The sequence below is a fragment of the Tupaia chinensis genome, unplaced genomic scaffold, assembly GCF_000334495.1.
Source record: "Tupaia chinensis unplaced genomic scaffold, TupChi_1.0 Scaffold000101_1, whole genome shotgun sequence".
Taxonomy (NCBI): domain Eukaryota; kingdom Metazoa; phylum Chordata; class Mammalia; order Scandentia; family Tupaiidae; genus Tupaia; species Tupaia belangeri.
In genome coordinates this window covers 610,760-628,150 of record NW_006159565.1, presented here as the reverse complement: position 1 = coordinate 628,150, position 17,391 = coordinate 610,760, and the positions used below count along the sequence as shown (strand labels likewise).

Sequence of the window (17,391 nt, the reverse complement as noted above, 5' to 3'; positions counted from 1 at the left end):
TAAATGATTCTTGGCTGTAGTATCTTTTGATTCCTTAGAAATGCTGGCTAGCAAGTTTCTAAATTTTTTCATCAATCTCATTTGTTGTTTTTACAAAAGACTATCAGAAAAAAATGTTTAAGTCTGCCTGGACACACTATATCTTACTATCTGTATATCAATGGGTCTTGAGAATATTAATTTCATAATAAATCTAATGAGGTGATGCATTCCTCATTATTTCCTGGCCTCACAAAATGCTGGGCAGCCGGATCCTGACTGCAGTTTCCATTGTTTAGAGCACTCACTGCAATCCAGGAAGGAGCAAAATTTAAATGTACAATTCTGGGGTTTTCTGCAGATTTATCAGGATTTCTGATCTTTAAGAGGTTTTCAAAATAGAACTTTAAGTGAGAAAATGCATAATTGGGTTCCATTTAACATTTAGCTAAATCCAATATGTCAACAGGGAAGTTCTCCTAAGAAATAAAATCAGGCAGTGAGTTTCCTCAACCTCCTTACTTCACATATTTTACCTGGTCCTGATAAAAAGCAAAGAATATATGCATAATGGAACAAATTGCAGGTTTTCTTCTAAGATTTAAAATAAGCCCATACCATCAACCTTCTTATATCTCGCCTTCTCACATTTTACCTGGTGCCAATAAAAAGATAAAAATATACAAAGGAACAAAATGCAAGCCAGTTAATTATAATATTTATAAACAGCTTCTAATATACTTTTTGGTTGAGCAAAAACTGAAATTATTGAAAAATTTTACATATTCCAATTATCTAGCACCATGGCATTGCATTAGTACTACAATTTTTAAATTCATCATATTGGTTTTATTTTCTATAGGGCTTTAAAGAGTAAGCATATAGGAAAATGCTAGGCACAGACTATTTTAAAACTTTTTAATGTTGACATCATGTTATCCAGAATTTTTGTGGAATTATTTTTCCCCCCTGTCTAACATATGAAGGCCAATTTTCTTATTTCTAACACAGAATTCCACCCCTATTTGACCTATTATTATTCTGACATCTATTATAATTGAGTGCTGAATCAGATTTGTCAAATATAATAAAGGGCTCCAGTTGTAAAACTTGAAAATCATTAAAATAATCACTATGTATTTGATAATATAATTTTCATCCTTTATGCTCACAATGGAAAAATATCTTCATAAATAATATTCATTTTTGTGATGATTCTTATATCAGACAGTCCAATAAATAGCAGTCTTTCATGCACTGAATTCTGTGAACCCCACACATAGTCAACGTACATACTTCTCCAAAGCTTTACAAGGATCCTACTAATTCTGAATCAGTATTCAGTCTATGATCTGAAGAGCAGGCTTCAATTCCTTGAATTAAGGAACTGAGGACAGGACAACAGTACAACATAACCACTTAAGTCACTTACCAGGATGTGGTAGGCAAATGAGAGTTCACTCAATTAATTCTCAGACTCCTCCTGTACCAAGTATTTGCTATAAAGAATCATTCAGTAAATTCTTCTGGTCTAAAAGCAAATGTACGTCTCAAGTACCATGCGAAACAAACACTACCACCCTATTCCATTCACTTTTTAAATTACCTAAAGGGAAAAAAAAAATCTCTTCAAGAGTTTTTTTTTTTTTTTTTTAAAGATGAAATCAACTAGTATACAGACAAATCAGTATAATTTACTCTTTTATGACAAGATCATAATATTTTGCAATTTATCATCTGCTACACTATTTCTGAACTATTTTCTCAAAAGCATAATAACCGCAGTTCATACCATGATGCTTCAGGCTGCACACATTTGATGATATGCCCTCAGATATGAACATTTGAATCTAGTTTAGAGTTCTTCCTTTTGGTTATTTTTCTTCCCTAGAAATGAACTCTTGCTGATAGAATTATAAAAGCCAAATATTTAAAATAAGTTTCCTAAAACGAAAATGTCTTTAAACAAAACTGTACATATAATTGACTTGTGTGTATTCTCTTCATGATTTAGGTTTTTAGTTTGATCAGGATTAAAAAATAATCAACTGATTATGCTTAAATATTGGTAAAGAGTTTAAATATACTGCTAGATTAAATAAATGTACATATATTTTTTTTCTGTGTTATAATAAAAGAATATAACCTATGCCAAATCTATCTTCAAATAAATTCCTCATAAAATTTATCCTAAGTCAAAAGATTTTTTTGTTGTTAAAAGCAACACACACACACACACACACACACACACACATATATATATATTGGGGGTGGGTGGGCGAGGTTTTTGCTATAGGGTGCATGTGCTTGCCAGAAAGACAGAGAGAGACAGAGAGACAGAAAGAGAGTAATCACCCCCTGGGGAAACGACCACACTGCAATCCCTTCTCCTCCATTCTCCTCTCAGGATCTTGGGCACACACACACACACGCCCAGCGTAAGTTTAAGCCACTGGGTCCTGGACTCAAACTGTGGTCAACTACATGGGAATCCAGCAACATAGCCATTATGCCAACTGCTGGTCCCTAAAAGGAACACATATTAACAGTATAAAAAAAGCAAAAATTTTAATTCACAACAAGAAACATCAGCTAGCATCATATTTTCTATATATCATTTCAAAGGAAGCAACAGCCTCGAAGCTCTCCAAACTATTGACATTAGACCAATATTAAACTGTAACTACTATACTAGAGAAGTAAGATTTATTGCAAAATGTCTCATCAGACAGTAGTTGTTAATTAAAAATGTTATTGCTTTTATAATTATCACTAGAGATTTCCAAACTCACTTGCTATGCTCAAATAAATGAATGGGCTTGTCTTGTTCTCTCCGTTCCTCTCATTGACAGCCTGCACGTAGTAAGCCCCAGCATCACTTGCTGTGGTTGCAAGGATCACCAGTTGATTCTCCAGTGTGATAGCTCTGTTTCAGAAAAATAGAGAACAGTGTCAAAGCCACTCTAGGTAACTTCCTGCTAGTAAGACAAAATTAATGTATTAAGCCAATTCTAAAGGAATGTCTAGAGTAAGATGTGTTCACAACATAAAAATATTTAGTCTATGCTGTTATTTACAAAACACTAGAAACATCCCGAGACTCTTGAGTGAACTATGTTACCCATCACAACAATGGACTTCTACAGGGAATAATTTTATTCATTTGTTTTAAGGTTTTTGCCATAGGGCATGTGTAATTGCCAGAGAGAGACAGAGAGACAGAGAGACACAGCAAAAAAGTGAAAAATCACCACCACCCTAGGGGGGATGGCCACACCACAGTCCCTTTTCCTCCATTCTCCTACTGTGTTTTTGGGCATGCACTCATACGTGGTCGGCATGATTTTCAAGTTGCTAGGTCCTGGACTCTAACTGTAGTCAGTCATGTGGGAGTCCAGTCCTTAACCACTATACCACCTGCTATTTATTCCCTTTTTTGGATGTTTTTAAATCATAGATGGAGCCTTCTATATTCAGATAATTTAAGATTCAGGCAACATACAAAATGAGTAACTACTCATGAGGAATTTTAGTATAATAATAACGTTTTCTTCCTGCTACCTTTTAGAGAGCTTTTTCAAAAATTCTTGATTTTCACATATTATAAAAAATTATCTTAAGAAGTTACTGCTTATTCAGGGTTCCCATAGGAAATATTATAGTTTGAGGTCTCTATAACTGACTTACTTCATGTCTCATTTAAGAAAATTTCCCTATTAGGAAGTTTTCAATTTTTAGTCTCATAAAAATATTTCAAAAGAATTTTACTATAATTATTTATGACTCCTTTATAGATTCTTTTATGGAACCATAGAAATCATTCCATTTTATTTTAGTATATGTTATACTGGCACCTAAAATTAGATATGAATATTTACTGCACATGAAGTTACACATTTAATGGTACAATTTAAAAACCGAATATATAACTTTTTCTTTAGCATCTGATTTTTTACCATAGTAATTTCAAATATGCCAACTATTTCTCAGAATTATTCTATTAAAATGCCCTTATTTCTCTAAGTTATTTATGACATTGTTTCAAGGGTACTGAAAACTTACAAAAAATTAAGTCTGTAATTTTTAAGCTTATTTTTTCTTTTGATTTAATTTCTATACATTTTTAGGTTAAAATTTATTAAGAAAAGCTTATCTGTTTTCAAAAAGACACCACAAAAATGCTTAATATTTAGTGACCTTTAGATGAATAAGGATCTCTTTCTCAGAAACTATTCTTTATTTCTATCTAAATCTTTCTGAACAGAGTATTTCTACAAAATAAACTACTTTTAAGTGAAAAATATCTAAAACATTCATCTTAAGTTTAAATTCTGATGATTGCTGTCATGCTTAAGAAAACTTTTAAAGACAGTGATGCAGGTATCAAACCTCCACTCTCTACATCTTCTCTTCTAGCTGACTGTGATTTTGTTGTGGTTTCCATGCCACCCTCCAGACAGCCATGCAATGTGAAAGAGCAGGCCCCATGTTCAGCACAGGGTTTTCATCTCAATCACTTTGTTGCAGGTGTTCATAGGGGCAATTTTACAGCCCTGAGGGTAACAACTTTAGCATGAAGCTGATAACACTGGTGGCAGGACAGAGAGAAGTCCTTGAGAATTTGATGGAGCCAATGAACCAACCATCCTGAAGCCTGTCCTCTATTTGGACTTCCTAGTTTATGAGATAGCATACTTCATTCATATTTAAACTTGTTTAAGTTAGGTTTCCTGTCACTCGAAGTCAAAAGTACACTGAGGGGCAGCTCTGTAGTCTAGTAGGTAAAGAAAGCATATGTTGGAGTCCTGGTCTCAGAAAATTGAGAAACACATGAAATGTGTGTGTGTGTGTGAGTGCCCAAAATCCCGACAAGATGGAGAAATAAAGAAGGAACTGCAGCAAGATCACATATTGGGGGATGTGTTCTCTCTCTCTCTCTCTCTCTCTCTCTCTATCTTTCTGTGTCTCTTGCTCTGGCTACATGTCTCCTCTAGGAATTGAAAAAAAAAACATGCTAATTCAGATTAAAATGACACATGCAATAGCACCCATTTTGGATTTTTCTAAGAATTTGTGTTCTTCTGTGCATGGAAAAAAAAAACTATGTATGTATATATAAATGTGAATAATAATTAGGCTCTGAGTGGCAAGATTACAACTGATTTTCTTTTGACTTCTGTGTTTTAAAATATTTCCAAATTTTTCTAGAATAAACAAGCGTTACTTTTGTTATTAGAAGAACAATGTTCAAAATGCACACAAGAACATGCTAAGCAGTTACAGTAGCAAAGTTTAATGCTTTTTCCATAATATGAACTTGGCTTTATTACCTGAAAATTCCAAGGTACTCCTTTAACACTTACATTGACTTTATAGGAAAACGACAACATTTAATAGTAGAGATTTTTCTCCATTTTAACTTTAGTGAAATAAATATAAGTATAGTTTTATACAAACTTATTTTCTTAGTCTTCTCCCATCTTAAATCTACATTTAAAAATTAAACTCCAGGGACCAGCAGGTGGTGTAGAGGTTAAGGTGCTAGACTCCCATATGACCTACTGTGGTTCAAGTCCTGGACCTGGTGGCTTGAAAATCATGCCAGCACATGTACATGTGTGCCCAAAATCTTGAGAGGAGAGTGGAGGAGAAAAGACTGTGGTGTGGCCGTCCCCCCGGGTGAGGGGGTGATCGTTTCTCACTTTTCTCTCTGTGTGTCTTTCTATCTCTATGACAAGTACATGCACACTATAGAAAAAATCTCTCTCTTAAAAAAATAAACTCTGGGGCCAGCAAGAGGCATGCACTGGACTCCCACATGGGTGACTGCGGTTTGAATCTTAGACCTGAAGGCTTACTTTCTCACTTTCTCTCTCTGTCTCTCTCTGCTGAGTGCATGTGCTCTATACCAAATTTAAAAATAATAATAATCAATAAAATGAAATCTATTTAAAAAATTAACTCCATAATTCTAGCTACTAATTACATTGGATACTAATAAAAAATAATAGGGGGGAAAAGCCTAGTCCAATGGATGAACGAAACTACAGTTCAGAAAAGTATAATGCTGGCATCATAAGGAATAAGTTAAAAGATCCCTTAGGTACTACCCAAAGTAACAAAAAGAATTTTCATGAGAGAAAACAATCTACTGTCCTTAACAGCTGAGATTCACTAATGAAATTCTGCAATTAAAGAAATGGTAACTATTTTCAATGGATACTTTCTAAGTGCTTCTGCTCATTCTTCACCACTTTCATGAGCTATCAGGCAAAGTTATAATTTTCTATTTTAGAAAAAGTGAAACCTGAGGCAAAGAGAAACTACCGTGGGTCTTTGGCCACAACATTCATCAAAAATAACTGGGTGAAATAGCCCTAGAAGTGGGTGCCTAGATTCACATTTTGAAGTGTGAGGAAAGGAAGGGTCACCTAACTGGTAGATCTACTGTTGAGCTTCCTGATGCGCTTACCAATGCAAATGTTGTGTTCCTCATGCTATAACACTTTAACAGCTGATCACCTTTTAGGGATGCGTTTTTGACAGAGAATCTCTGACGCACTGGATTTTAATGACTCTGACAGAGAATCTCTGACGCACTGGATTTTAAGTTTTTAATTTGCTAGAGGGCTGGTGTGCTAGGGCCAGGTGAGGAGGAGAAAGTTAGAAAGCACCCCGTAACGGGGGAGATCATGCCACGATCTTTTCCCCCTTATTTCTCCTCCATTCAGGAGTTTGGGCAAGCACGCACACATGCCTGGTGTGTTTCTCAAGTCACCAGGTCCAGCACTTCAGCTGTGCAGTTGGCCATGTGGGTTCCAGCTGTCTTAAAAACCACACCACCTGCTGTCCAGATGCATTGGATTTATGTTTTGTGAAAACAGCTCAGAGTGCACTCTAGTGTTTGAAAACAGGAAGAAAAAGTAAAAGTATTTATTTGCCCAGATCACCATGTGAACAGAACTAAATAACTTCATTCACTATTCATTCAGAAACTGAGTCTCCAGGCCTGGCTCAAAGTAGAAGACACACTAACCTAGACCAAGTGCACAATGTTCATGTCTAATGGCATTTAGATTGGGTGTATTTATAAACTACGTACAAAGTAACAGAAAAGACTTTAACAACTTTCATGTGTTTATGAACCCAAAAGGAGCAAAGAAGTATCTAATTTTTTTCAAGATGTGGCTCAAAGCTTGTATCATCACCCATCCTTTGGCTCCCATGAAAAAGTCAAATCATTTCAGGTTATCAATATTTTGATATTTATTAATCAAAATAAGTATACTTATTTATTAAATGAAAAATTTATTAAATTTATATGTGTTAATTTATTACCTTTTAAAAAACATCAAGTTTTTCATGAGAGAAAGAGACAGACAGATGAGGACCCTCAATCTTTCCCCCAGTCTTTTCCAGTCAGTCAAAATCACGGACACACATTTGTGCTGGCATGTATAGGCTAACCAGGGAACCAAGCCTAGATCTTCTATATGGCTTCCAGCACTATAGAACACTGAGCTACCATGGCTTGGCATGGCTTTGACACTTTTAAAACAAATTGGATGGTAATATGCATGTTGATTTATACTTTATGAAAAAAATCCAGTTAAGTGTTCATTAAAATAAGTTTACCCATAAAATATAAAAGCATAATTTGAGAGTATAGTTTTACCACTGCAAACGTTAAAATAGCAGTTAGCTAGTTTTAATTGATATTCAAGTACATTTTTTAAAAAAATTAGAGTGTAGGAAAATGTAGAACATTACTTTTTAAACCTTTAAGAAACATTTAAAATATTATCCATTTTAATTAAACAACTTTTTAATGGGTTGGTTCTAAAGCTTAGTGTTCTCAGTATAATCTGGATGTCAAGTCTCACAGTTTAATAGCGTGGTCAAGGGCACACACCAAAATTGATGAACTTTCTTCAGTTGTATAATTACGAAACCAAAATTGCTTCCAAGTAATTTTAGTAATAATGAGTCATTGAATACTCAATAAATGTTAAAGTACCATATTGACATGTTTACTTATTCAATAGGTAAACACTTGCCACTGACCATTTACTCTGGATAGAAGAACATTTTAAAAATAAGTGAAGAAAGAATTTGGGAAGTCTGTTTCTCAGAATTTCTAAACAACGGAAATGAGGAGTTGAGTGTATTCATTAAGAGAATGAATCCTCAGAATAGGATTGATGCATAATCCTCAGAATACATCACAAGAAGTCCTGGGTAAAGAGGATGCAGTTTGATGCTATTGTACACAATAATTCAGGCTCTGAGAAGAGAGCTTTGGTTATTCACTAAAAGACATATTACATTTCTGTGGTAGGAAAAAGACCAAAAGATGACCAGAAAAGAAAAATGACCTACAGATAGGAAAATACTGTTCAATCGCTTCACCTATTTATAGTTGCCATAGAGGTCCATGTCTTGTAAAACATTTCAACTTAGTCTATGCAGATATCCTTTTCCATGGCAAGTATAGTTAATTTCATAATGGTAAATATATGCAAAGATTACAATACAATGAAATTTTTATGAATTCTATCCAATTCTTCAATCAAGTGTCAACTCTTAATTACTGATAATGCAAATGGAGTTAAGCTATAGGATGGAAATTCTAAAATGGTAAATGCCTTAAAATCCTTTGGATTGGAAATACACACACACATTCTGCTTTATTCATAATGGTCTCCCAGTATTTAATTACAGAGCTTGACAAATACTATACAGTCAGTAAATACATGTTAAATGAGTGAAGAGAAAGAAGAAAACATTCAGTATTCATATTCACATATATACTCCAACTATTCCTTTATGAGCTTACAGGTACATGCTGGTGCCTAGAACCCATGCAAGGAGAGGAGTAATTTAACTATTCAATAAATATTCATGGAGTACCTGCTATATGTTTAACAGGGAAGGTATACTGAGAAATTGAATACAAGGACAGTGATCAATGGTCACTAAACACAAGGAGATATCTCAATGTCAAGAGGAGATCCAAAGTCATAAAAAGATAATCCACAGCTATATGAAGTTCCACAGGTGTGAAGCTAGTCTGTGTATTTTACAGAATTTTAGAGGAGGAGTAGATAAGACAGACAGCCAGTCAATCCACCACAAAAACCTGCAGATCTGGACACATGTATCTTTCTAGTGCCAGCTTCTGAAAAAGTCCAAATCTGGTGGGATACCAGATTAGAAAGACAGACCTACTTTTCTAGCCTAGAAGACATGTAATAGTTCAAGAATGGGACAACTGCTTCTAGAAGTGAAATAGGCACTGTATTCTTCAGGTGATGTGGGAGAAAATGCCATCCTCACTTCTGCAGACTCATCTACCTGTATGTATTGCCTTCCTCTCCCCTCCCTCCTCCTCTCCTTCTCCCCTCCTCTCCTTCCCCTCCTCCTACCCCTCTTCTCCTCTCCCCCTCATTCTCCTTCTTCTTTTCTTTTTCGTAAGGTTTTTGCCATAGGGGGTGTGCACTTGACAGAGTCAGAGAAAGAAAGAGGGAAAGTGAGAACGCACTCCCCCCACACCCCAAGCAAGGATGACTATGCCACAGTTCCTCTCTTCTATTCTCCTCCTGGGATTTTGGGCATGCAAGCACACATAACCAGCATGATTTTCAAGCTGTCAGGTTTGGGACTCAAACCGTAGCCGGTCATGTGTGAGTTCAGCACCTTAACCACTATGCCACCTGCTGGTTCCCCTGTATGTATTGCCTTATAAAAAGCTCTAGTCAAGGGCTTCTACAAGGCAAGGTGGTTTGTTCAACTTTCTTCTGAACTATGGGACTGGTCTGTGGCTTCCCTGACTCCCCCCAGGGAGGATGGGTGCTGCATGGGCAACCTGATTAGTGTGGCCAACAGCAGCAGAGAGGAACTTCAGTAGACTGTCAGAGAGATGCAGAAATGGCACCACACCTATGTGCAGTCTCTGCATAAAAGTAGGAAGACCTGAGCTCAGGGTTTTATTCATTTTCTCCCAATCCAGAAGTCTAACCTCCCTGGTAACATATTATAGAATACAGCCTGACTTAAGTTAAAAATCTAAAAAGACACCTAATTTTTCTAACAGAATGAGACGATTACAGTTGACAGGAAGTAACGCCATAAATAAGCTAAGGATTAAGTTATCACAATATTCCGTGTTAATACAAAGAAGTCCTTAAAGCAATCAGCCATGTGCTGCCTGAATGATAAATGGAGCCAGAATGGGATCTGGCCCTAATTTTGTTCTCTTGGGCTCATCACTTGTTTTTTTTTTTGTTTTTTTTTTTTTTTTCATCTAGAAAATGAGGATGACAATACTCGCAGTAAAAGAACCTCTACGAAATGCATGGCAGGTAATGACTTGGTGGAACGGATGACAATACTCGCATACTCGCAGTAAAAGAACCTCTATGAAATGCATGGCAGGTAATGACTTGGTGGAACTGACTCAGTAGCTACTTTTCTGGTGCTTGTGGTTCTGAGTCTGGCTCACTGGGTATGATGAGTGTTCATAGTAAGCAATAAAAACTAATGTGGCCAACTGTCCTCTTTGGAGCTAGATATCAAATACCTCCTAGAGTTTTAGTTAACACACTTCTGTACAAACAGCCAGGTCACTAAATGATCAGATTAAAGTCATAAAATGACTTCAAGCCTCTACTACCTAAAACAAAGCCATCTTCACAGAGCCAAAGTGTAATGACTTAGCAAAGAAGCCTATGAAAAACCCATTTTCAGATACCTCTACTCAACTAAAACAAACATCAAGACTTTAATGCTGAAAAATCCCTAGCCTTCTTTCAACATGTGTTTATGTGTAATAAACAGAATTGATTTTTTTTTTTTCCTCTAGGAAAGACACTGCCTAGTAGGAGGGACAGAAAATAAACGCAGAGAGCATAACCGTTGATATAACTAGTGCGGGATTTATTTCATCAGGCATTTTTGCCCAGAAGAAATATATTTATTTATGGCAGTGTTTCTTAAATTTTCTAGCTAATCTTTAAAAAGTATTTTGGTCAATTTGTACCTATCTAAGGGCCTTTTGTTATTTTAACTAATTGTTCCTGCACTGGGTACAAATAAATGGCTCTGCCATATTCCTAGTAGGGTCATATGTAAGAAAATGTCTGAATGAGGAAGGTTTACGCATAGTTGAGATTTAGGTATAAAAATGTCCAGTAAAGACCCTGTTAGGGGTCCCCATCCATATGTCTATCTGTCTTTCTCTCTCAGAAGATTTAAACAAATAAACTAATAATGTTCTGGCCAAAAGTTTTCCTGCTATAGCAAAATTTAGAAAAAGAATAAAAGAGTAAACAAAATGTGTGATATACATGTTTTTATGTCTTATTATCCTCAAATAGTGGAACCTACCTAGAGTTTAATATCCACTCAAACTAGAAAACATTGAAAAAGATGACAAACGGGGGACCAGCAGTTAGCGTAATGGCTATGTCGCTGGACTCCCACCGCGTCTCGCACCCGGTGGCTTAAAAAACTCATGCAGAGTGCGTGTGCGTGCGTGCGTGCCCAAGATCCTGAGAGGAGAAGGGAGGAGAAGGGATTGTGGCGTGGCCATCCCCGCTGGGGAGTGATTTCTTGCTTTCTGTCTCTCTGTCGGTCTCTGTCTATCTGGCGGGCAGACGTGCCCTATAGCAAAAACCTCTCAAAAAAAAAAAAAAAAAAGGCAGAAAAGAAGAAAAAAGATGACAAACGGCACATAAAAAGTAGATGGAGATCAATAAAAGCCTCTTCAGATTGGGAGTAGGGAGGAAGGCTCCTCATGAATCCCTCTCTCCTGAGATACTCTGAAAACAGTGGACAAATATGAAGTCAGTTCATTTGATGGAATGATAGAATAAAAAGCAATGAATAATTCCATCAAAAATTAAATAGATACTTACATGGCTAAGCAGGATGGTTTTCACTAAATTAAAGAATGCTAAGAACAGGGCTGCTCTCAACACAGCGAATACAAGAGCTTTCAGGTGGGGAACTCTGCATGGCTCATCAGTGTCCACACATGCAGCCTCTGAGCAGCAAGTTGCCCCAGTCATTTCTAGCAGTGAGTTAAGCTGGGAAAACTCGAGACTAGCAATTCATGCTTGTAGTTGAGTCAAACAGTTTCTCCATATATTATTTTCTTTAGAATGAAGCACTTGAGCATCTTTCTTTCCTTCTGCAGATAAAGGGGCAGTGGGTACAGTACTTGACCCTAGCACCACATGATATCACCCACATAGGATTATGTCTTCATGGCAAGATCGAGCATAGGAGCAGCTGCTACAAAAGAGCTCTTCTTTAAAAGCAAATAATAGCAGAGGAAGACTAGAAAATTATGAGAAGAGCAAACTGCTTTTAAAAATGCTTCTACCTTTCAAGTCCATCACTGTATTGGTTCTTTGAAGGAGCATAATTATTACTAACGGTTTCTATTCTTTTGTTAAACTCTGTTTGACTGCTAAGTGACAAAGCTGTGCCCAGTAGAGATGGTATCACCTGTGATGGCTGTGAGACACTCACAGCACCTCAAGTATCATACCAGTTCTTCAGTGACAGTGGGTCCTCTCAGTGCAGTACTCAAAAACGAGTGATCTCCAGACTTCAGGGATGGAGCTTCATGTTCAAGCCCCAAACTGTCAACAATGAAGCTGAAAATCTACACAAAAATTTCTTTTAGTGATTTTTTTTCTTTCTGAAAACTGATTTACATGCCATTTGTGCTTATACAGAATGTCTATTGGATGCTCTGCTTATGGCACAATCTGCAAGTACTACCACTCTCTGTGATTATAGGCATAATTTTGGCAAATAGCACAGAGAAATGGTAAAATATCCAATATGTAGAAACTAATTTAGAAACAAGGCTGGGAGTTATTTAAAATCCTGTGCCCCTCAACTGAACTTTCAGTAAGTGTTACTACATCCTCTGTTAATTGTGAAATAAATATCTGTGCAAGAAAAAGGGTTATCTCTCATCCCAGGTTGGGCTAGGATCCAGGAGGCATTATTTTCATTTGAGCTGGAAATTATTCAAAAGATGCTGATCAGGGAATTAGGCAAACAATAAGTTTTAGTTAGGGTACATTGTTTCTTTTGAGCATTCTAAGGGATTTCTCTGCATACAATTGCAGTGGGAGTGAACCTGTTTGTTTTGGGTTTTGGACACATATCCCTAAAGATGATCCTTTTGCTACTTCTGTTCACAAGACTGGAGTTGTTTGTGGTTCCTCAGAAGGAGCATCCTGTTCCCTTTCTACTCTCCTCTCCATAGCTTCTGCTCTGCCCTCTTCACAGTAATCATGAGAACTAATCTTTTTGTGGCACTTGTGGGAAGTTGCTCAGCACCATATGCAAACTAGTCTAGTACTTACAACAACCCTTTAAGGATTCTGATGCCCTCATAGCAACCAGTGGTTGACATTAAGGGTGTGGATCCAGAGACAACTGCATGAGAGGACCTTCCTTGACACTTTCTTGCCATGTGACATTAAGCAAACCGCTTGACTGAGGAAACAAATCCCCAGGTTCTCATTTGTCAGATGGAGATAATAATAAAGCCTCCATCTCTTAGTGCTGGTGTGAGAATTAAATAACTTAACATACAAAAATGAGGTTAGCGTGATACCTGGCATACAGTCAAAACTCAAAATGATGAGCTACTTTTGTTATTCCCATTTTCTAGACAAGAAACAGAGGTATCAGAGGTGAAGTGACTACCCCAAAGGAAATGAAAAATCAAAACTCTAACCTTGTTTCCTGCCCACCTCATATATATTCCTTCCAAGTCCCTTGACTTCAGTCTATGCCACCTTCTCTGTCTCAAGACCCATTTAGGTAAGATACCAGAACCAGTTTTCTATGCAAACCTTTATCACAGTGTTAACAGTACTGTGTCTTGGATACCTTGCTCCTATATCTTGCTGCCTCTGTCTCTGTTTCCCCCTTTTTCTACAATAGATCTCACATTTGACTCCCCAGTGGCTTAGACAGTGCCTGTTATATAGTAGTGATGATAATGAAACTAGTAAAATGTAGGAGTGGATACTATGACCATAAGAGTTTGCAAAAGTCCCAGGCATTGCCATCTACCAGGTGGACAACTACACTGTAGTATGCTGTGTCTCAATAGAGGAGCCCCCTATGCCATCCTGTTATAGAAGTTGGAGATAGGGAGTTCCCTTTCCTATTTGATTGAATCCCCAAAGTCTTTGTGTTGTAGACTTTTTCTCCTCCGAGTAACAGCAGTTGGTCCAGCTAACAAAAGGCAGAACTGAAAGCCCTGGTTTAAGTAATTGAAGATTAAAGAAAACAGCTTCCTTCCAGATGGGTATATTCTTCTGAAGATCTACCAACTTTGGACTTTCACTGGAAACACTTTGCAAAATCCTTTGTTTTGAACACTAGACTATATCTAAAATGAGAAAGAAGAAGGCAATTTGAGATTTTCTTGGGTAAATCGTGAGATGCCTAAAATACAGCTATAAATAGAGGGCCATTTTCAGAAGGTCTAAGTATATTGAAAACATTATTAACTATAATAAACATATGAGTTACAGGCAATGGGCAAATTTAGATAATATCACTCTTGGTGCCTAGATGCATCACATAAAGATAAAAAAATGAAAAAATACATAAAAGTAGAAAAAAGGTAGAAGCTACTTTTCCCAACTGTCTCTACTTCCTTCCATTGTTAATGACCAAGCAGTTAATTTCCACAACAAAAATAGCATAATAACATAAAATGTAATTGCCTCCATTTATCTTCTTAGAAAACTGCAAGCTGTTTGTTAAGTTGTGATGGAGTTGTTCTTAGTCCTTTGCCAGATTTCTCAGCAGGTATTTTGTTTGCCACAAGCAGTATTAACTGGGCATTCTGGCCCAAAATGATTAAAATGAAACAAGCAACAAGTTTTAAACAGAGTGAAAGAACAAAACCAAGCCTTTGCCAGAGTTATGTAAGGTGTGACCTTCAAGAGTCCTTGAAGGAGAATGGCTTTGCAGGTGAAGAAGGGAAGAAAGGTGAATATTATAGGTCTTGGGGCCCTAACTACCTGTTTGGGCACATAAACTTCCTTTTGGAAGCAGAATAATGGCCCCCAAAAGCATCCATATCCCAACACCTAGAACCCATAAATATGTTCCTTTGTGTCCCAACACCTAGAGCCCATAAATATGTTACTTTTATGGACATATATCCCTTCAAAGGGACTTTAAATATATGATTAAGAATCCTGAAATGGAAAGATTATTCTGGATGGATTCAAGTAATCACATGGTTCCATAAAAATGGAAGAGGGAGATTTGAAGATGTATGCTGTTTACTTTGAAGTTTGGGGGCAGGACCACAGCCAAGGATTATAAATTTGTGTTGTATTAAGTTACTGAGTTTGTGGCAACTTATTACACAATGGTAGGAAACTAAAACATTCCTGAAAAAACTTCAGTTATCTGAGCTCTAGTTTCTTCATCTCTAAAATAAGAAGAACTTACTTGGCTCACAATGTTCCTGTGCATATTAAATAAATTTAAACTATGTACATGTGTTGACATAGGGCCTGGCCTTATTCAACAATGCACTTCCTATTATCAAACAGACATATTCAAATTTATGGTAAGACTGACTCAGACCTTCCTCCAATAGAATGTTGGCATTCATTATTTTATTTATAATAAGAATAAGTGAAAAAAAATCCAAGTATAAGCATTTGTAATCTTTCTTTAACTTTGACGTTAAGACTGGATCATGGTTTGGGGCAGCAGCAGAGACCTAAGGAAGGAGGTGAACTTTGGGAATTCATATTCATCCTAGTTTTCCCATGACATATCTAGAAAGGAAGGAGAAGGGGTAAAGAAGGCAGGATGGCTACAAGGAGTTTATTGGGATTAAAGAGGAGACTTAAAGAGAAGTTTTATGGTCTGTCATTAGTTTTATAATTTTTTGAGAGATGGGTATGTAATCAGAACTGCTTTGACAATATTTATTATGTGGATAGACAGGATTATTATATTTTTTCCTTTGTCACCAAGCAAAGACTAGTATAAGATACATTTCATTCATTTGTTCACTCATTCATTCACATCTATGACAATTACTGAGCACTTATTGGAGAATTTACAGATAGATTAGAGCATATTTAGGGTTTATCAGTCACCACAGTATCTAAGAAACCACTATAATAGTGGTTAATCTCTGATCTCTAGGCTATAGTCTCTAAATGCCATTTTACACACACATACACACACAGTGTGCTTCTTGGAAAAATAGTTAATTATGCACCCAGGGTAGGAAACGTACAATATGAACCTAGAGCGTCTTGTACCACATGGTCAGCAAAGACTGCCATGTCAGAAGGATTCAAGAATCACCATAAGCAGTCTCATATTACCAAAATAAGACAATTTGAATCTCAACATGAAGGCAAGCAAACTAGAAAGAAAAAAAACCAAACAAACAAAAACAAAAACAAAAGCTAAAACAGTTTCCTTGCAAAGGACATGTCTTACATAGAAAATATCAAGAAATCAGCTAAATAGCAGTGACAGCAAAAACTAATAAGTACTAATAAGTCAGCAAGGATTTCAGGATTCAAAATAAACATATAAAAATTACATATTTTTTTTCAGTAGCTTAAAACAGTATAATTTTTTAAATTGACAAAAATTATATATATTTACAGTATTGTAACTAGATGCTTAGATATAGATATACATTGTGGGATGTCTAAATCAAACTCATTAACATAGCATTATCTCATGGGTTAATTTTTTGTAAAGAGAACACTTAAAATCTATTTTCTTAGTAGTTTTTCAAGTATATAATTTATTGTTATTAACTATATTAGCCATGATGTATAATAGATCTCTTGAACTTCCTCTTCCTAACTGAAATTTTGTGTCCCTTGACCAATATCTCCCCAATATCCCCATCCCACAAATATATTTCTATATAATAGCAATAAACACGTGAAAACTAAAATTAAAAATATAATCACTCAACAGAAATACTTGGGTGAAAATCTAGCAAATATGTATAAGACTAGTATGCTGAAAATACAAAAAAAACTGAAAAAAGAAATGAAAGCTCTAAATAAATGGAGAGAGATACTGAGTTCATTAATTGGAAACCCAAAAGATGTTTTTTTCTCCGTATAAGTCTATAGGTTTAATATGATTCTTATCAAAATCTCAATGTTCTTACAGATATAGAAAAGATTATTCTAAAATTAATAAAGAAAGGTAATAGAATGAGAATAGCTAAAATAATTCTGGAAAAAAGAAAAGTGGGAGGAATCTGTCTCCCACATGTTAGGATTTCTTATATGGCCACAGTAATCAAGACAGTGGTACTGGCAGAAAGATACATAATCAGTGGAACAGAATATATATATATATATATAT

The 17,391-nt window shown here is 36.1% G+C and overlaps 1 protein-coding gene across 1 annotated transcript in view; it reads right to left on the bottom strand.

Annotated features, from left to right (window-relative positions):
- SDK1 (sidekick cell adhesion molecule 1) overlaps positions 1-17,391 on the bottom strand; it is a 731,734-nt gene that overhangs the window by 438,117 nt on the left and 276,226 nt on the right. Inside the window, exon 5 of the mRNA XM_006143594.1 lies at positions 2,772-2,905. Within this exon, the coding sequence (XP_006143656.1) occupies positions 2,772-2,905 (134 nt within the window). The remainder of the gene's footprint in view (positions 1-2,771; positions 2,906-17,391) is intronic.